The following is a 22,528-nucleotide window of genomic DNA, read 5'->3' as shown; positions in this document are numbered from 1 at the left end:
ATTCGGTGATGGGCATTAAGGAGGGCATTTGACTTAATGAGCAGTCCCCTTATATGCCGCTGATGAATCACTAAATTCTACCTTTGAAACTTATAATATGCCATACATTAACTAAATTGAGTTTAAATAAAAAAATTTCAAAAAGGATTTATGTGTCTTTTTAAAAAACTTTATTCTTTAAAGCAATGAGATCACTTTTTAAAAAGTATATGATTACATGAACAAAGGAAAAAGGGACAAACCAAAAAACAGAGTCTTAACTGTAGCAAACGGATGAACAGATGGTTATCAGAGAAGGGATGGGTGAAAGAGGTGAAGGGGGATTAAGAACAACTTATCAGGATGAGCACTGAGTAATGTACAGCATGGTTGAATTACTAGATTATTGTATACTTGAAAATAATATAATACTGTATGTTAACTATACTACACTGGAATTAAAATAAAATTTTTGAAAAGTACATTACTGTTTTGACATTCTTGCATATAAAGTTTAGATACCTTAGAGAAGTAAGAAGTTTAAAAAAAGCCTTTGGATCAGCAAATTTATATGAATGTAACAAAAATAATAGCTTAATCAGCTTTGGTTAAAAACTTATTAGCCACATGTGTTCTTCTGTTTGTATATCATATGCCAATAAAAAGTTAAAAGAAAAAACCTCACTGAAATTCAAATGAAACTGTCAAAATAAATTCTGAAAAACAAAATGTTTTGACAGAGGTTTTGGGAGAATAGAAGACAAAGAAAACACTAGAATAATGCTAATGGATAAGCACATTTCATGAGCCCCACAGATTCCAATACTGCTGATGTCTGGGACAGAAAAACTGAAAAATGAATCCTCTTGGTGGCTACAGGTACTCTACCTCAAGGTGACATTAACAAGAAATAAATGACTTTTAAAAAGCAAAAAACATACAGGAAAACAATCTCCTTCTCCCATACTGGGAAATGAAGCTTGGTTGTCGATTCACACTGACAGTACTGCTGGCTTTTTCCCAGTATCCCTGGGCCTGCTGGGGGTCCGTACTATCCCACACCCCTCAGCAGAGCACTTCCCTTCCAGAACCACTAGAGTCAGCCCGTTTGAGAATTCCATTAATCCTGGTGGGTGGGGTGGAAACAAGTTTGTTTCTCCTGGTCCTATAAAGAGGACTGCTCTGGACTGAATTAATACCCCCTACTCCCCCAACAGTTCCACTATAAGGATGTCCAGTTCAGTATGCTGAAACAAACAAGATACCCCAAAAATATAACTGAAGTGCAGACCACATCCATATTGTCCAAATTTCTCTATGGGAACTAAGCCTGCAGGACGTTATCATTTAACCACTCTTCTCTTTAACAACACTGCATATTTGGGGTATGTTTCCCCATCAGTAATCCAATTCTCATAGCGAATATGCATTTCATTTGGGCTACAGTGATGACCTAGAGTTCCAATCTGTAGCCCTAACACACACAAGAAACAGAAATGTTGACTAGCATTCTTGGTATTACTTTATTTTAGTCAATGTAAACACTCACCTCTTTGACACTATGTGTTACTGCCCATATCAGAAAAACTCTTGACATCACCTGGAAGGAAGTCAGGACAACAGAAGATGGAACGATTCCTGAAAGAAATTTTAGGGTGGGTAAATAAATGTATATTGTACTAAGTTTCAACATGTAATACATTTTCTGAAACATTTAATTTTAATGTTAAGACATAAAACCATCTTGAGCAACTGAAACTTTATATAAAATGTCTTTCAGTACAGTCAATATTAAAAACTTTTTTCCTCCAGGGATGCCTGGATGGCTCAGTCAGTTAAGTGTCTAGCTTTGGCTTAGTCATGATCCCAGGGTCCTGGGATCGAGTTCTCCATCAGGCTCCTTGCTCAGTGGGGAGCCTGCTTCTCTCTCTGCCTGCTGCTCCTCCTGCTTGTGTGTGTTCTCTCTCTGATAAATAAATAAATAAAATCTAAAAAAATAAAAGACAACCCCAAACCCCAACTATCCCCCTCCAAAACACTAATATTGCCTCCCTCCACCCCAGAACAATATTGTTTTTTTTTTTTAAATATTTTATTTATTTGACAGACAGAGATCACAAGTAGGCAGAGAGGCAGGCAGATAGAGAGTGAGAGAAGGAAGCAGGCCCCCTGCTGAGCAGAGAGCCCGATGTGGGACTCGATCCCAGGACCCTGAGATCATGACCTGAGCCGAAGGCAGCGGCTTAACCCACTGAGCCACCCAGGCGCGCCCCAGAACAATATTGTTAATGGCAACAGCATAACATGGATCTAGGTACCTTTCTTAAGCCTTTCAAAATCACTGGCCAAGTGCAATATATTTTACATTTATCATATAGAGAAAACAAAACCATTGCTTAACCTCTAAAATTAGACACTGAAAGGTCATTTTATAATATGGGTTTCAAAAATGAATAGGCACCTATAGAAGGGAAATCAACTGTATTTGTATCCAATGAACATTAGCAACTCTTACATATCATATGTATTATCTGTACTATATATATCAAGGTATTATCTAATGGTTAAATTATCTTTTAAAATTCACTCGAATATTTTGCCAATAAGCATATGATAATCAAAGCTTATTGTCTTTATTAAACCATTCTCACCTTGTGCATTACAATAAGCGCTGGCAGAAGTTTTAACACTGGAATCCTTACTTTTTGGAAATCATTAAATTCTGCTAAGTTTAAATTTCTTTGGCTTCTCCTTTCAATTCCCACAATCACAATCACAAGAAACCAGCCACCACCATTACAAAAAACTCTTGCCTCCTTTAGGTCATCTTAAACCCAGCAATAAGCCATTATCTGTAAGCGTCATTTTCTTGTTGTAACTTTATACTTGTAGGGAACTGCTCCTAAAGTAAAATCAGGAAGCAGAATTATGGGTACCAAACCAGCAGGCTCCTTTACCCTCACTCCTCTGTGGTTTCTCTCCAGCCTTCCTGCTGGCAGCAATTACACTTACCAACTTCCTGGACATTTCAAGTTGCATGTGGGCCATTCCATACCTGCCAGGAGCCCTCATCATGGTGCAGATCTTCCTATCACTCTAATACTAACCTCATCTTCAGTACGTCCACCGGACTATCCCAGACCAATTTTCATTCTTCCACGCCTTCTAAACCACACTCAGACTTCTGAACATTTATGAAACAGAGAAACAAATTTCCAAAACACTGTGTACAAATCAGAGATGTACATGGAGACATCCATGGGTATGGCTATGAAAGGAATCACCTTATATTCATTAAGAAAAAGAGATGCAAGATCCTGTTAGAATGTGTTTCTTCAAGAAGGCTTGGGCTTCAAAGAAGAACAGCTAAGCTCTCAAAAGCAAGTAACATGCACATGTCACGCAATGCTTGGCATATAAAGATACTCAATAAATCTTTGTAGAATGATTTTAAGAAAAATAAATGCATGGACATGTAGCCCAATGGAATAGAGTTCACTCTAGAAATAAATCCTTACATTTATAGATACTTGATTTTCAAAAAGGATGTCAAGACAATTCAATGGAAAAATAACTGTCTTTTCAATAAATGGTGCTGGGACAACTGGATAGTTGCATACAAAAGAATAGAGTTAGGGGATGCCTAACTCAGTGGCTCAGTTGGTTAAGCAGCCGCCTTCGGCTTAGGTCATGATCCCAGTGTCCTGGGATCAAGTCCCACATCGGGCTCCTTGCTGGGCAGGAAGCCTGCTTCTCCCTCTGCCTCTGCCTGCCACTCTGTCTGCCTGTGCTCACTCTCTCTGACAAAAAAAAAAAAAAAGTAAAAAAAAAAGAATATAGAGTTAGAAACTTCCTTATGTCAAGTACAAAAAAAAATTAACTCAAAATGGATCAAAAACCAAAATATAATAGTTAAAACTATAAAACTCTTAGAAGAAAAGATAAATGGGGGCAGGAGTCCAAGATGGTGGAGGAGCAAGAGACTTTAATTTCATCTGGTCCCAGGAATTCAGCAAGATAGCTATCAAATCATTCTGAACACCTGCGAATTCAACCAGAGATCTAAGAAAACAAGAGCTGCAACTCTACAAAAGAAAAGCGACCACTTTCTGCAAGGCAGGAGGTGTGGAAAAGTGAATCCCAGGCGATAGTGGGAAGATTAACTGTAGGGGGAGGGGAGGGAAGGGAGCCTACCTCAGCTGGCGACCAGCAAGTGATAGAGCAGCAGAGCACAAAATTGGAACTTTTAGAAGTCTGCTCCAGTGAGGGATGCTGCTCAGGTGGCTAAGTGGGGGTGGAACCTAGCTGGGACAGTGTGGTCTCAGGATCCCTCAAGGTCACAGGGAGACTGGGGGTGCCTGAGTGTGGCAGAGCTCCCAGGGATCGGATAGGGAAGGTGGCTGCAGAGTGAGCCCACTTGTGGGCTCTCAGCTCAGGGCTACCATAACCTTGATCTACAGCACAGTCAAGCAACTGCTCTCTGAGCAGGGGCCCAACAAGCTGAACTAGCAAGACCCCACCTTCCTCACCCAGGAGGAAGGAGTCCACAGGGTTTGGAGACTCCAAACAGGGCTGTGTGCCTGAGAGAGAAACACTAGGTCACAGGCCGGGATTTCGGATGAAGGCCAGGGGTACAGGAGTGACTGATTGTTTTATCTGAGGGTTCCCTGAGAGGTCGGGCCCAGAGCGCTGGCTCTGGGGCCAGGGACTGGGAGGCTGTCATTTTCATTCTCATCTTTGAAAAGTGTACCAAAAGCCTTCAGGGAATAAAAGGCACACAGAGCAAACTGGAGCAGATAACTTAGCCTGGCCCCCAGCAAGGATGGTGCAATTTCGCCTGGGGAAAAGACACTTCAGAATCAATGCAATAGGCCCCTCCCCCAGAAGATCAGCAAGAACATCCAGCCAAGACCAAGTTTCTAGATCAATGAGAATTGCAAAACTCCAGCCCTAGGGGAATACAGCATATAGAATGCATGTTTTTTCCCCATGATTCTTAGTCTTTCAACTTTAACTTCTTTCCTTTCCTTTTTCAACCAATTTCTTACTTTATCAACTCTTTTTTTACATCTTCATTTTCATTTTTACAGTTATATTCTATCCCTTTGTTGTATTTGATCATCCACATATATATACATATACATATATATATACACACACACTTTTTTTCTTTCTTTACAATTTTTGGGATGCAGTTTCTTCTAACAGACCAAAATACACCCAAAATCTTGTATATGACTGTTCTATTCACCTGTCTGGTCACATTCCCTTTTTATTGTTTTTTCTTCCATTATTTTTGTTTTTTACATTCTATCCTTTCAATGTACTTAGTTTTATTTTTGTATATATAAGTTTTTCTTTCTTTACAATTTTGAGATGTAGTTTCTTCTAACAAACTCACCAAAAGACACTCAGGAGATAGTGTATTGCTCTGCTCTGTTCACCTGTTTGTTTATATCCCTTCCTTTTTTTTTTTTTTGTTGTTGTTGTTCTTGGGGTTTTTTTCCTCTTTTGCTTTTTCTTGTCTTTTAATTTCCATTTTTACATTACATTCTATCGTTTCACTGTAGTTGATTTTATTTTTGTACACATAGATTTTCTTCTTTACAATTTTGGGATCTAGCTTTCTAAAAAAGAGACCAAGATACACACAGAATCCAGTGTATTGCTCTATTCTGCTCATATGTCTAATTATATTCTTTTTTTTTTCTCCTGGTTTTGGGTCTCTTCTGATTTGTTTAGTGTATATTTTTCTGGGGTTATTGTTGCCATTTTAATATTCTGTTCTCTTGTTCATCTGTTCTTCTCTGGACAGAATGACAAGACAGAAAAATTCACCTCAAAAAAAAAAAAAAGAATTAGAGGCAGTACTGACTGCCAGGGACCTAATCAGTATGGACATAAGTAATATGTCAGAACTAGAGTTCTGATTATAATATAATAATTATAAAGATACTAGCTAGACTTGAAAAAAGCATAGAAGACAGAAAAAAAGCAAAAAGCGAAAAGAATAGAAATCACTAGAGAATCCCTTTCTGGAGAAATAAAAGAACTAAAATCTAACCAAGTCGAAATCAAAAAGGCTATTAATGAGATGCAATAAAAAATAGAGGTTCTGGGCGCCTGGGTGGCTCAGTGGGTTAAGCCGCTGCCTTCGGCTCAGGTCATGATCTCAGGGTCCTGGGATCGAGTCCCACATCGGGCTCTCTGCTCGGCGGGGGGCCTGCTTCCCTTCCTCTCTCTCTGTGATCTCTTCCCTTCCTCTCTCCTACTGTGATCTCTCTCTGTCAAATAAATAAATAAAATCTTTAAAAAAAAATAGAGGTTCTAACTGCGAGGATAAATAAAGTAAAAGTGAGAATTAGTGATACAGAAGGCCAAATGATAGAGAATAAAGAAGCTGAGAAAAAGAGAGATAAACCGCTACTGGATCAAGAAGGGAGAATTCGAGAGATAAGTGATGCCATAAAGTGAAACAGTATTAGAATAACTGGGAACCCACAAGAAGAGGAAAGACAGACAGAGACAGCAAAAGGCATATTGGAGCAAATTACAGTGGAGAACGTCCCAATCTCGGGAAGGGAGCAAGCATCAAAGTCCAGGAGGCAGAGAGAACGCCCCTCAAAATCAATAAAAACGGTCAACACCCTGACAAATACTAGTAAAACTTAAAAACCTCAGAGACAAAGAGAAAATCCTGAGAGCAGATCTGGGCAAGAGATCTGTAACCTACAAGGGAGAAACACAGATTGGCAGCAGACCTGTCCACAGAGACCTAGCAGGCCAAAAAGGACTGGTATGATATATTCAGGGAGCTAAATGAGAAAAATATGCAGCCAAGAATACTTTATCCAGCTAGGATGTTATTCAAAATAGAAGGACAGATAAAAAAATCTTCCAGGACGAACAGAAACGTAAAGAATTTGTGACCAGCAAACCAGCCCTACCAGAACTATTAAAAGGGATCCTCTAAGGAAAGATCCCCAAATTAACATATATCAGAAAGGAACAAAGACAAATATAGTAACAGTCACTTTACAGGTAATAGAAAGGGGAAGGGGTGGGGAGGTGGGTGAGCCTGGTGATGGGTATTAAGGAGGGCATGTATTGCATGGGTGTTATATACAAACCATGAACACTACATCAAAAACTAATGATGTACTGTATGGTGACTAACACAACATAATAAAACATTATATAAAAAACCCAAAGACTGTAAAAAGAGATGAGGAAAAACACTGTATCATAAATAAAGGGTCTATTCAACAAGAAAATTACCAATTATATGTATTTATGCCCCTAACATGGGAGAAGCCAATTACATAAGCCAATTAATAACAAAATTAAAGAAGCACATCGATAATAATACAATAGTTGGGAACTCGAACACCCCCTTAACTACAATGGACAGATCATCTAAGCAGAAGACCAACAAAGAAATAAGGGCTTTGAATGACACACTGGACCAGAGGGACTTCACAGATATATTCAGAACATTCCATCCTAAAGCAACAGAACACATATTCTTCTCAAGTGTACATGGAACATTCTTCAGAATAGATAACATCCTGGGTCACAAATCAGGTCTCAACCAGTACCAAAGACTGGAATCATTCCCTGCATATTTTTAGATCACAGTGCTTTGAAACTAGAACTCAATCACAAGAGGAAAGTTGGAAAGGACTCAAAAGAGCATCCCACTACAGAAAGAATGGGTCAACAAGGAAATTAAAGAAGAATTTTTAAAAATTCATAGAAATGAATGATAATGAAAAGACAACATCAAAATCTTTGGGATGCAGCAAAGGTGGTCCTAAGAGGGAAATATATAGTGATACAAGCCTTTCTCAAGAAATAAGAAAGGTCTCAGCTATACAAACTAACCTTACAACTAAAAAAAAAACCTGGAGAAAGAACAGCAAGTAAGGCCTAAATCCAGCAAAAGAAATCAATGAAATAGAAACCAAAAGAACAGTAGAAGAGATCAACAAAAGTAGGAACTGGTTCTCTGAAAGAATTATTAAGACTGATAACCCCCTAGCCAGACTTAACAAAAAAAGAAAGGACCCAAATAAATAAAAATCATGAATGAAAGAGAAGAGATCACAACCAACAATGAAGAAATACAAACAATTGTAAGCACATAGTATGAGCAACAAATGGCAACAAACTAGACAATCTGGAAGAAATGGATGCATTCCTAGGGACTACAAACTATGGAATTTGAAGCAGTAATAAAAAATCTCCCAACAGGGACACCTGGGTGCCTCAGTTGTTAAGCATCTGCCTTCAGCTCAGGTCATGATCCCAGGGTCCTGGGATCAAGCCCTGAATCGGGCTCTGCTCAGCGGGGAGCCTGCTTTTCTCCCTCTCCCACTCCGCCTGCTTGTGTTCCCTCTCTTGCTGTGTCTCTCTGTCAAATAAATAAATAAAATCTTAAAACAAAAACAAAAACAACTCCCAATAAACAAGAGTCTAAGGCTGGATGGCTTCCCAGGGGGAATTCCACCAAACATTCATTCATTCATTCACTTATTTATTTTTAAAGATTTATTCATTTATTTGACAAAGAGAGACAGAGAGGGAACACAAGCAGTGAGAGTGAGAGAGGGAGAAGCAGGCTTCCCGCCGAGCAGGGAGCTGGAGGTGCGGCTTGATCCCATTACCATGGGATCATGACCTAAGACAAAGGCAGACACAGTGATTAACCCACCCAAGCGCCCCTCCACCAAACATTTAAAGAATAATTAATACCTAATCTTCTGAAGATGCTTAAAAAAATAGAAATGGAAGGAAAACTTCCAAACTCTATGAGGCCAGCATTACCTTGATCCCAAAACCAGACAAAGACCCCACCAAAATGGAGAATTACAGACCAATATCCCTGATGAAGACGGATGCAAAAATTCTCACCAAAATACTAGCCAATAGGATCCAACAGTACATTAAAAGGATTATTCACCACAAGGAAGTGGGATTTATTCCTGGGCTGCAAGGGTGGTTCAACATCCACAAATCAATGTGATACAATACATAAATAAATAAAGTACAAGAACCATATGATACTCTCAAGAGATGCAGAAAAAGCATTTGACAAAGTACAGCATCCTTTCTTGATTAAAACTCTTCACAGTGGAGGGACAGAGAGAACATACCTTAATATCATTAAAGCCATTCATGAAAAGCCTATAGCAAATATCATTCTTATTTGGCAAAAACTGAGATTTTGCCCCCTAAGGTCAGGAACATGACAGAGATGTCCATTATCACTACTGCTGTTCAACATAGTCCTGAAAGTCCTAGCCTCAGCAATCAGACAACAAAAAGTTATTAAAGGCATCCAAATTGTCAAAGAAGAAGTCAAACTCTCACTCTCTGCAGATGACAAATGAGGAAACCCAGAAGACTCCACCCAGAAATTGGTAGAACTCATACAGGAATTCAGCAAAGTGGCAGGATATAAAATCACTGCACAGAAATCAGTTGCATTTTTATACACTGACAATGAGACAGAAGAAAGAGAAAATTAAGGAGTCATTCCATTTACAATTGCACCCAAAACTGTAGTATACCTAGGAATAAACCTAACCAAAGAGGCAAAGGATCTATACTCTGAAAACTACAGAAAGCTCATGAAAGAAATTGAGAAAGACAACAAAGAAATGGAAAAATGTTCCATGTTCATGGACTGGAAGAACAAGTAATGTTAAAATGTCTATGCTACATAGAGCAATCTATAGTTTCAATGCAATCCCTATCAAAATACCATCAACATTTTTCAGGGAGCTAAAACAAATAATCCTAAAATTTGTATGGAACCAGAAAATACTCCAAATAGCCAAAGGAATGTTGAAAAAGAAAAACAAAACTGGTGACATCACAATGTCAGGTTTCAAACTCTATTTCAAAGCTATAATAATCAAGATAGTATGATATTGGCACAAAAACAGACACATAGATCAACGGAACAGAATGGAGGGTCCAGGAATGGACCCTCAACTCTATGGTCGACTGATCTTCAACAAAGCAGGAAAGAATATCCAATGGAAAAAAGATAGTTCTTCAACAAATGGTGTTTGGGAAAACTGAACAGCCACATGCATTAGAATGGAACTGGACCATTCCCTTACGCCACTCACAAAAATAGACTCAAAATGGATGAAAGACCTTAATGTGGAACAGGAATCCATCACAATCCTAAAAGGGAACACAGGCAGCAACATCTTCAACCTCGGCTGCAGCAACTTCTTTGCTAGAAATGTCTCCAAAAGCAAGGGAAACAAAGGCAAAAATGTACTACTGGGACTTCATCAAGATAAAAAGCTTTTGCACAGGGGCGCCTGGGTGGCTCAGTGGGTTAAAGCCTCTGCCTTCAACTCAGGTCATGATCCCAGGGTCGTGGGATCGAGCCCCGCATCGGGCTCTCTGCTCGGCGGGGAGCCTGCTTCCCCTCTCTCTCTGCCTGCCTCTCTGTCTACTTGTGATTACTGTCTGTCAAATAAATAAATAAAATCTTAAAAAAAAAAAAAAAGCTTTTGCACAGCAAAGGAAACAGTGGACAAAACCAAAATTGACAGAATGGGAGAAGATATTTGCAAAAGTCTTATCAGATAAAGAGCTAGTATCCAAAATTTATAAAGAATTTATGAAACTCAACAACAAAAGAACAAATAACCCAATCAAGAAATGGGCAGAAGACATGAAGAGACATTTCTTCAAAGAAGACATACAAATGGCCAATAGACACATGAAAAAAATGCTCCACATCACGTGGCATCAGGGAAATACAAATTGAAGCCACAATGAGATACCACCTCACACCAGTCAAAATGGCTAAAATTAACAAGTCAGGAAATGACCGATGTTGGTGAGGATACAGAGAAAAGGAACCCTCCTACACTGTTGGTGGGAATGCAAGCTGGTGCAGCCACTCTAGAAAACAGTATGGAGGTTCCTCAAAAAGTTGAAAACAGAGCTACCCTTGACCCAGCAATTGCAGTACTTGGTATTTACCCAGTATACTATACCAGATACAAATGTAGTGATCCAAAGGGGCACTTGCACCCCAATGTTTATAGCAGCAGTGTCCACAATAGCCAAACTATGGAAAGAACCCAGATGTTCATTGACAGATGAATGGATAAAGAAGATGTGGTGTATATATATATTCACAATGGAATATTACTCAACCACCAAAACACCCCAAATCTTGCCATATGCAATGAAGTGGATGGAACTAGAGGTTATTATGTTAAGTAAAATAAGTCAATCAGAGAAAGATAACTATTACATGATCTCACTGATATGTGGAATTTAAGAAATAAAACAGAGGATCATAGGGAAAGAGAAGAAAAAAATAAAAAAGATGAAACCAGAGAGGGAGACAAACCATAAGAGACTTTTAATCATAGAAACAAACTGAAGGTTGCTGGAGGGGTGGGGGAGGGATGGATGGGGTAACTGGGTGGTGGACATTAAGGAGGGCATATGATGTAATGAGCATTGGGTATTGTATAATAGTGATGAATCACAGACCTGTAACTCTGAAACCAATAATAAATTATGTTAATTAAAAACTCTGCTCCTCTTCCCCAGCATTTTAGCAAAGATAAAATTCAAATGATGTCTTTAATAAAAAACGATCGCCTTCTTTTAAAAGATTGTATTAAAGATTAAAAAAAGAGAGGAAGAACACATAAATGTAAATCTTTGTGACCTTGGATTAGGCAACAGTTTATTAGCTATGACACCAAAAGCAAACACATACAAAAATAGACATCAAAATTAAAAACTTCTGGGCTTCAAATGATACTATCAAAAAAGTGAAAAGACAACATACAGGAGAAAATATCTATGAATTGTATGTAATAAAGGCCTTATATAAAAAAAGAATTAAAAATTTTTTTAATATTTAATTTTTTTTTCCAGAGAGGGAGGGAGAAAAAGAGAAGGAAGAGAGGTGCAGAGGGTAAGAGAGCAAGAGAATTTTAATCAGCCTTCACGCCCAAGGAGAAGTGTGACACAAGTCTTAATCTCACAATCCTGAGATCATGATATGAGCTGAAATCAAGAGTCACGTGCTTACAAAGAATGAGCCACCCAAGTGGCCCCCAAATAAAGAATTCTTACAACTTAATAATAAAAGACAACCCAATTATAAAATGGACAGGGAATCGGAATAGACATTTCTCCAAAGAAGATATGCAAATGGATAATAAAGACATGAAAAGATGCTCAAATCATCAGTGAACAGGGAAATGCAAATCAAAACCACAATGAGATATACTTCACTAGGATGGCTACAATCATCAGATACATTATTGCAGAGAATAACAAGCGCTGGCAGGGATGTGAGGATACTGGAGCCCTCAGACATTGCCATTAGGAATATAAAATGGTATAGCTACTGTCTGAGAGTACCTCAAAATGTTACATATGGAATTACCATATGGCCCAGCAATTCTCCTCCTAGGTACATATGTATCCAAGAAAAATAAAAACATATGCCCACATAAACACTGGCAGTGAATGTTCATAGTGGCATTTATCTCAGTCCCAAACTGGAAACAATCAAAATGTCCAAAAAACAGATGAATGGGGGCGCCTGGGTGGCTCAGTGGGTTAGGCTGCTGCCTTCGGCTCGGGTGATGGTCTTAGGATCCTGGGATAGAGTCCAGCATTGGGCTCTCTGCTCAGCAGGGAGCCTGCTTCCCAACTCCCTCCCCACCCCTCCGCCTGCCTCTCTGTCTACTTGTGATCTGTCAAATAAATAAATAAAATCTTTAAAACAAACAAAAAAACAAAAAAAAAACCCACATGAATGGATCAATCGAACATGGTATTTTAGAAAGAAACGCAATGGAACCTTAGAAATAAAGTAAAAAGAAATGAATAATAAAAAAGAAATGAAGTATTGATACATAGTATAACATACTGACATACTGACTGAAGAACCTAGTGACAAAAGACCACATGTTACATGATTTGGTTTATATGAAAAGTCAAGAATAGACAAACTAAAAAGACAGAAAGCAGATTAGTTGGGCTAGAAGGTTAGGAGGGAAACTGGGAGCAACTGCTAATGGGTATTGGGCTTCTTTTTGGGCTGATGAAAATGTTCTAAAATTGATTAGGTGATGGTTGCACAACTCTGTGAATACTGAATTATATACTCAAAATGGGTGAGTTTTATATGTGAATAATATATGAATAAAGCTTTTATAAAAAAATAAATATATGAGTTAAACACAAAGCCTGGTGATATAATATGTAATACTGCTAAAGAAGCTCAATCAGTGAGTCAAATACGAAGTGAATATACTTAGCCAGATTATACTATAGATTACATTACCAGAAAAACTAAAGATAGATAATCAAAGGCTTTCCTAAATGAGTTCTTAAGCATTTGCTGCTTAAGGTAAGACCACCAGTATTTCTAGTTTCTTCTTTTTTTAACTCAAAGACTAGCTCATCACTTAAAAATATTATTTTCCCTTTCATTTCTGCTTTCTTCTTTTGCCATTGAAACAATGGGTTAGACTGTTAATGGAGTGATCAGTGCTCCAGGCTTACTGATACACTTTGGTGGGAATCAAGAAGTCCAGGATCTGGACCTCAGATTTCCAAGTTCAATAAATCAATTTAATCCCACTCATGAGCAAAAATCAGGTTCTTGGGAGACTGGTTCAGGCCAATCAGATCCAGAGGAGTCTAGCTAATAAACCAAAATGTCATTTTATTCACTTAGAACAGAAGCACAGCCTTTGTAATAGTAACTGAAGAGTTGGGATTTTAGAGACCTTCATCTAGGGGCACTTTTTTCCTCATACGGAAATCAGAATGCTTATTAGGAAGTATGACTTCAATGAAGGACCTGGTTGCTCTGAGGGATGAAAACTGCGATTCAGTTCTTTACTCTAGAGCTCCCTTTCCTAGGGAATATGAAGATTTCTATATGTCTTCCTTTTGAAAGTGCTCATCAAAAATTATGTATTTTTTTAAAGTAAGATTTAACAGCCAAGAACATTTATTCCTTAGGTGTATTTCCCACCATTCTTTTCTTCTAAGCATATGTGTGTGTGTGTGTGTGTGTAGTCACTTTTAAAGACTTAAAAAATTTGTTATGTCAGAGACAGAATGTAGAAAAGCAGGGGGAGCTGCAGGCAGAGGGAGAAGCAGGCTCTCTGCTGAGCAAGGAACCTGATGTGGGACTTGATCCCAGGATCTTGGGATCATGACTGGAGCCTGAAGGCAGATGCTTAACCAACTGAGCCACCCAGGCGTTCTCTCTTCTAAGTATATTTTTAAATACAGTTCAACTTCTATTGTTTATACTCTTTGTAGTTTGCTTTCACTTTACATTTTGAGAAATTTTCTTACAACATATTCTTAAAAATATTTTAGCTTGAGTGTTAATATATTCCTTTGAGTAGAATATATTTGTTTATCTATTCTCCTTCTGTGAAACATTTAAATTGCTTAAATTTCTTGATATTACAAATGAAGTAATAAAGTATTAAAAATAATACTTAAAAATTTCTGAGGCTTAGAAAAAAATAATTTTTTTAAAGAATTATTTCCTTGGGATAGTTCCCAGAAGTAGAACTACTAGGTCAAATGCTATGAATGCCTTTAAAGATCTTGAAATACATTGCCAAATTGCTTTCCAAAACATTTGTATCAATATACACTCCCACCAAGAGCATACAAGCCTGGCTGCTTTAACCTACCCCTCCAGAGTAAATTTAAATCTTAGTAAGTTAGGGATTAAAAAGCCAGTAAATTTAAATCTTAATAAGCTAGGAATAAAAAACTGCTCAATGCTTTCTAATTTGATGCAAATGCAGAATTGTTCCTGGCTTTGCCTGCAGGTGCTCCCCTAAGTTCCCTATTCAGGAAACTGCCCATTTAGGCACCTGAATTTCCTAATGATGTCATTCATACCAAAGCTCACTTGGTTTCTATGGCATATGAACCTACTTCAATTGATCACCCAGCAAACAGAAGTTTTGGCTCTATCCTGACAGCCCAATCTTAAAATGCCTGCTCTACTGGACCGGTCAAAAGGTCAGTAGGAAGAAGTACCGTTTATATAAGGAAGACCATCTGAAGGCCAGTATCTCCAAGTTTATTCTTGGAGGTAAGTCAGGCCAACAACAGAAGGCCAAATAGATAGCATCATCTTTGCTCTGAATAGAACTATCACTGAGTTGGGTGTATTGTAATTGTCAGTTGAATTTCATGAGGAACTATTAAAAAAATCATTATTTGCTATAGGAAATGCATGCAGTATAATATCCACTTTATCACGCAATGCCCTTATATTAGCACTAGGTGGGAAGTCTGCCTCAGAAATCAATGCTAAGAAATATTTACACCTCTCCAGTCTGATAAGATTTCTGTAACTTCCCCTTTCCTTTTTTTCTTTTATTATTTTACTTTAGTTTTAATGTAGTTAACATACAGTGTTATATTCTCAGTTGCCCTTTTCAATATGGTAGTCAGAAAGTTCCAAGTCAAAACTGAAGCATACTACATTATTATAATTCTTGTAGAAGTTTTCACAAACCCTTGTGGAATGAGGAGTACAGCCAGACTGGATCCTTTCTTTTCTAGACTTCTTGCAGTCAGTCTCAATGTGACTACATTTATTACACCATTATCCCTTATTTGAACACAATGACACAACATGTTAAAACTATCTACACCTCAAATTTTTGGTTGTTGATTACTTAAGTTGGTTGTTTTCAGAAGAGAGATTCTGCAATCTTATCAGTAAGCCATCACTAGAACAAAATTCATTAAAAAAGGACTTAATAGGCATCTATTACTTATTAATTGAATTCAACAAATGTTTCTGGAGTACCTACTCTGTGCCAAGTACTATTTTCCATGCTGGGGATATAATGGTAAATGAGATTCGTCCCTGCCCTCATGAACTTAAAACTCTCAGGCTTTAATTGATTTGGTTTGGGATAGCTCTTATTTTTAGGCCTTTTTCCTGAAGGCGATGTGAGGCAACTAAACATCTGTAAACAGAATGGCATGATCACTTCTTGGTTTCAGACAAATTTCTCTATCAGCAGGGCACATCTTTGGCAAGACGAGGTTATAACTTGAGAAATAATTACAGGAATTTATGTTGAAATAGCAATGAACTTTTGAAGCAAAACATGGCAGATAAAAGAAACAGGCATTTATATGTGTGGGGTATGTACACGCACGCATGCACGCTCAGCAAAAGCTGTATAAAGGGGATCTGGCAAAGAATTTGATTCTCCGGAACCAGGGTGCTCTGAGGACTCCCTGTGCCTGGCAGAAGTTGGTAGCACTGGAAATTCTCCCTGTTCGGAACAGCCCTCAGATGGAACAGGTTAGTGGGCTTAGGAGATTAGCTACTAATGACCAAAACTGGTTTGCAAGTCAGGTATGGTCAGGCAGGTTGGGAGCAGAGCAGGACAGTGTTCAGCTGGAGCCCACAAACAGAAAAGGAGTCAGTCATCAATCATCAAGGAATACATGCGTAATGGAGGCCAGACCAAAGCAAGGCAGGCGACACAAAGCTGGTGCCAGTAACTAAACTAAAGGATGGCAATTGAAGCCAGAATCTCCCTACCCAAATACCAAATCCACAGATCTAAAAGTAGCAATATTCACTAACAAAAACAACACTCACCAGCAGCAACCAAAAAGGAATTGGGTAACAACTGTACATCATATATTTTTAAAAGTTCTAGCCAAAAAAGGAAAGATTATTGTGCACCTCCTACTCTAGCCCCATCTCCCAAAAGTGATAGTGGTGAATCAACATAATTTTGAGACTTTTCACCAACAGGCTGAGATTTAGAGAGAAACACAAATTTCTGAGTGGAGTGTGACAGACATGGAGGCTGGAATGTGATGGCAAAGTGGAAGATGTGACTGGCCAGGGGCCCCTCATGGAAGCCAAGCCCTTCCAGTCCCACACTGAGCTACAGGACTGGCACAGAGTTCCCTATGGGAATGGGATACACGTTTTATGAGGTGGCAGAATCCCAACATGGAGCAATTAAATCTGAGAAAGGAAGGAAGAGCTCATGTGTTTTTAAATAAGTAATTCATTTGCACTGCTCAAAATTTAAAAAGTATAAAAAGATATACAGAGAAAAGTCTCCCTCCCAATCCCATCACACTACCATTCAGGGGCCTTTTCCACAGGAAACTAATTATTAATTCCTTGTCAATCACTCCAGAGATATATTCTAGGTATATAACAGCAAATATGTAAGTGAATGCATAAAGATATATTTATACCCAGCCTTTTTTCCAACTTTTTATGTAATGGTAGCATTTTATACACATTGTTCTATACTCTGCTTTCCTTCCCTTAAAAAATACCCTGAAGACCTTTCTTCAGCAATACATATATATATACTGTTTTAATTCAAGACTTTGTCTTAATATCTATGCACTCTCCTAAGCCCTATCCCTCTATGTCCTTAGCATGCAGAAAAATATGTAAAACAGGAAAACTCCAATCCTAAATTGTAGCTCAGTGGGGAAAATAACTGAATAAACATTGTGGAAATGCAACCAGGGAGAATTCAGTAACATCCCTATCAGAGCAAATAAAATAGCTGCACAGGGCTACTCACACTTTAGAAATATAGAGAGGCGGGGCGCCTGGGTGGCTCAGTGGGTTAAATCCTCTGCCTTCGGCTCAGGTCATGACCCCAGGGTCCTGGGATCGAGCCCTGCATCGGGCTCTCTGCTCCTTGGAGAGCCTGCTTCCTCCTGTCTCTCTGCCTGTCTCTCTGCCTGCCTCTCTGCCTACTTGTCATCTCTATCAAATAAATAAATAAAATCTTAAAAAAAAAAAATTAAAAAAAATAAAGAAAGAAATATAGAGAGGCACGGCAACAATACAAATCTAATATAAGAAAAGAAAATAATAAAGTATGCATTATGTCTAGGGTAAAGTAAAAAATTAAAACAACTGGAAAGAAGATAATAATTATGGAAAATAAAGGCAAGCCAACAAAAGAATAATTTTATCCCCAAAGTAGAGAACCCAATATATGGAACAGATTATTCAGGGGTATAATCCAAGAAATATAAGAACTAAATTTGTACTTAAAGAACACACTGTGTTCCATAAAACAAACAAACAAACAAGCAAACAGAAAACCTGATAGTGAATGAGTAAAGCCAAAAAATTTCTTGGGGGATCCAGACCAAAAAAAAAAAAAAAAAGCAAGTTACCTACAAAGCAGTAAGAAAATCAGCAGCCTGGCTTCAGACTTTCCCACAGCAACATCCAATGTCAGAAGACAATGAAACAATACTACAAAGGTCTGAGCGAAAGAAAGTACGTTCAAGAATATTATACCCAGCCAAGATCTCACCCTAGCACAAGGGCAAAAGATAAACATCACTAAATATGAAAGAACTTGCCACATAATGCCCATGCAACCAATGTTCTCAAGAAACACATGCTATCAAAAAATCAGCCAAACAAGAGATGAATCAAAATAAGGAATTCAGGAATGGAGAAGTCATGGTCAAAGGGTCCAGAGTAGGCAATGAGTCCATTCAAATATAAAGCTAAGAGTAAACAATTATGCTAACTATGGCCACAGAACATATTAGAAATGGTCACAAACCATAATAATATATTAGTAATATAATTTTAAAATGGGAGCCATGGAAAAAGAGATGGAAGGAGAAGTGAGAATACTAATTTTCTTAACAGAATTAGGAGATACTACCTAAAACTAAAATATAGCCAAATGTAATTCTGAACTAAAATTTTGTAACTTTTTGTTAAACTTCAAGGGACTTTTAATAGTATAACTCATGGTAAAAAGATTTTATATATTTTAATAAGAACAGCAATTTTAACAAAAAATAGCAGGTATAGTATGAACTTATCTTGATTCTTCTATCCATTTACTTTTTTCTTTTCTTAATATATATGTGAAGGAAACCTTCTCCAGAATGGTATTTATCTAATACTAATGAAGATTAGTTCTAAAAAGGTAGAATTTGGAGTCATTTGTAAACTTTGTTCTTTGTACCTTTCCACATTGCTTGAACTCCTGAAAACACATGAATTAGATTTCAAAATTAATTAAAATCATTCTCTTAATGAGAAATGAAACATTTGGCACCAACAAAAAGATAATTCTGACACTGAGCTAATCCAATTTTAAACAGGAATTTTCTTCAATATTCTCTTTTACATTCAAGCTAATCTCAGGGAAGTAAAATATTTCTGGCCAAAATGAAGGAAAGGGTGGGAATGTGGAACTTAGAGAAGATGATTGGCTTTTTAAATTTTTTTTCTTCTTTAAAGATTTTATTTATTTACTTAGAGAGAGAGAGCCAGCGAGAGGCAGCAGAAGCAGGAAAGAGGGACAGAGGGAGAGAAAGAAGCAGATTCTCGCTGAGAAGAGAGCCTGACATGGGGCTCGATCCCAGGACCCGGGGACTATGACCTGAGCCAAAGGCAGATGCTTAACCAACTGAGCCACTGTGGCACACTCCCTCCTGCCTTTTTTTTTAATTCTTAAAAAGAAAGACAAACAGAAGGACAATTCTCTTCTCTATTTTCCCAGAACATAAAAAACTGGCCTTGCCTCTCTTGGGGTTGCAGCACCTGACCCCCCTAAAAGCAATGCTCAATATATTTTACTTAACCACACTTGCTTTATTTAGCTCTGACAAAAGAAATCAGTGTCTTACACTGAAATCAATAGCCAAATTACAATACTCATATGATAAGCTCTGGATTTATTAGAGGTTAGCATTTCTAAAAGATGTACTGAACTGTGAGAGGGGATTATATTTCTTTGTGCTAAAAGGATGTTGGTACTAGGTGTATTCATGCTTATTTTTGACTAACTTGAAATGGATAAAAAGGGAGAGACACGTGAAAACGAAGTACAGTGATATGTCATGTGTCTAGCATTAGAAAGAAAAGTGCAGCTAGAATTAAATCTTTTCCCTTCATGTGATCAAACTTTAAACACTGAGATGCTTCTCAAGCTGGGGCACACAAACCCCAAAGATGGGCAGAAGGGTCCAATCCTGTGACATCCTAGTAGCTGTTAACTTACTCAAACTCAACTATATGAGCAGAATTCAAAGAAAATCAGATAGAAAACTAGTGTAAGCAACTCCACCTAGTATCTCACAGTGTGAATGTGGGCACCAGAGTGAATGATAATCTTAGGTCTCCTGGTCACTCACTGTGACTGTGGTTCCACTGTTCAAAGATAAGAGTCATCCAACATAGACCCCAAATGGGAAACAACTATTTAATCTAGCATTCAAATAAAGAAAGAGTAGACATTTTCAATACTGGAGGGAAACATGGCTGTGCTGGACTTACTGAGAATCCATACTAAGCTACATTGTGTTATTTTAGCAATTCAAACTATTTTTCCATTGGAATTTTATTCCCACAGAAGCAATTCTATTTTATGAGAAAAGCCACAGCACATAGTCAAAGTATATCACCCTGGTTCACTGATTTTCCCTGAAAATTTTTTTGGGGAGTATCCATTTTTACATAAAAACATAAAAAAAAGGGACTTCAAAAGTTTTCACATTTAAAGCAAGCCATTTTGCCTTTATTCCCAAATCCCTGAGGTACCTATACCCCCCTCACAGATAAATTAGGGAAACTTGAAAAGAGCTGGAAAAAACACAATGATACATAATACAAATATAAGGTAGGAAGCCAGGCTTAGGAAAAATAAGGCTAAGAAAAATATCTTGAAACAATGGGAGAAATTAATCCCTACAAAAATGTGAAGAGGGCCTGTGTACTTGTGTTTGGGGCAAACCGTGAACTAGGCACTGTGCTGCTTTATGGTGAATACAAGGAGAAAAAAAGTACAATCCAGTTGTATTATTCAATGCACATGAAAGAAAAAGAACCAGGTACTTGCTTTTGAGCCATATCCCTACATATTAAGTGGCTTTGACTATAGCAACAGTTTGATGTCCTTTGCACAGCTTACTGTTTCAGATGGCCAGCTGTTAAAGTATCTGCCACTGGCAGGTTGCTCTTAACGGAGGTTCTCACATGTAAAAAAGTAATAATAAATTGGCTCCAAGAGAGGAACCAGAGGCCTTTGACGGGAATGAGCCTTTGAAGGAATCAAATATCCAGAGGCTTTTCATTTGTTTGTCTACTTTTGGGGCCTCCACTCTTTAAGAATCAGGTTACCAAAAGTCGAAATCTCCAAGTGAGGACAAAATACAGACATGAAGAAAAATGAGGTATGTTTCCCACCTTTCTGAAGATAACAGAAGAGTGTCACTTTTGAAAAGCAGGAAAACATAAAAATATTAGAAGCCATTCTCTAAGAGAACACAATGAGCCAATTTTAAGTCATGGAAACTCTCAAACCTCTGTATTGTAGTTAGCATTTCAATAGCAGACTGTCACCCTATTATTTTTACTGTCCACAGCACTCCTGGTGCTATGGAGACCAGATTGTTAATTGCAGCCTTCAAATATATATATTTGAAGTATATATATTTCATATATATTTTACAGCAAGACTACATCGTAAGTTTCTTTTAAAAAATTAAGATACAATAAAGCTGTCAAAACCAAATAAAACTGATAGTTGAACTCTTAGATTTACAGTCACTTTTGGCTAAACTTACGCTAAAAATCCATAAGAACCCTGCATACTGGGGATAAGAAAACCTTTTATTTGCATCTCTATTTTAAAATTTTATTAAATTTTGTCTTAGTATACTTTGAAAATTCTTTTTATGTAGAACTTTCTCAAAAGGCTGAACTTGATCCAATGGCCATGGCTGGAAATAATATAAGATCTAATGACAAGGTTGAGAAAGGAGAATCATTTCCTTATGACTTGAAAAAAAAACAACAACAATCACAGGATTTCATTTAAGCAAACCAAGAAATATACTTCTACCAAACCATGTTCTTTCTCAGAGTTCTGCCAAACCATGTGGGCAGTGAAGGAAGACCGAAGAAGATGAAATTTAACCACACAGGTGGTGGTGAAAGAAGGCTTCCATGGGACAGATGCTCTATTTATAAGAGAAAGGAACCACAAGGATTATTTAATATGGTGACCTGTAGCTAAGAGAATCTTGGCTGTCAGAACTTGAAAGGATCAATGAAAACAAGTTCAACCCAATGTCTGATAGATTAGCAAATAAGGGCTGGAGAAGTAAAGACTTGCCAAGCTTACAGAGATAGTTTTGAATAAATAAATTAATGCTTATGTCCAAAATTTGGTGGTTGCTCTCAAAGGTTACTTATTGGTCAATATATAACTAGAATTAAAATATTTGCAACCAAGGAGTCCCTGGGTGGCTCAGTCTTGGTTAAGTGTCCAACTCCTGATTTTGGTCCAGATCATGATCTCAGGGTCCTGGAATCGAACCCTGAGTCGGCCTCTGCGCTCACTAGGGAGTCTGCTTTACAGTCCCTCTCCCTGTCCTTCTGCCCTTCACCACACCTCCCAAATAAATTAATTAAAAAATATTTGCAACCAATATGACCAAAAGTTAACATTTA

At 37.8% G+C, this 22,528-nt stretch overlaps 1 protein-coding gene across 1 annotated transcript in view; it reads right to left on the bottom strand.

Annotated features, from left to right (window-relative positions):
* HACD2 (3-hydroxyacyl-CoA dehydratase 2) overlaps positions 1–22,528 on the bottom strand; it is a 114,487-nt gene that overhangs the window by 31,369 nt on the left and 60,590 nt on the right. The window contains exon 4 of the mRNA XM_004745438.3: positions 1,529–1,617. Within this exon, the coding sequence (XP_004745495.2) occupies positions 1,529–1,617 (89 nt within the window). The remainder of the gene's footprint in view (positions 1–1,528; positions 1,618–22,528) is intronic.

Source organism: Mustela putorius, unplaced genomic scaffold (genome assembly GCF_011764305.1).
Source record: "Mustela putorius furo isolate JIRA1106 unplaced genomic scaffold, ASM1176430v1.1 tig00003834_pilon_pilon_pilon, whole genome shotgun sequence".
Classification (NCBI taxonomy): domain Eukaryota; kingdom Metazoa; phylum Chordata; class Mammalia; order Carnivora; family Mustelidae; genus Mustela; species Mustela putorius.
This window is presented reverse-complemented; position numbering and strand designations above follow the sequence as displayed.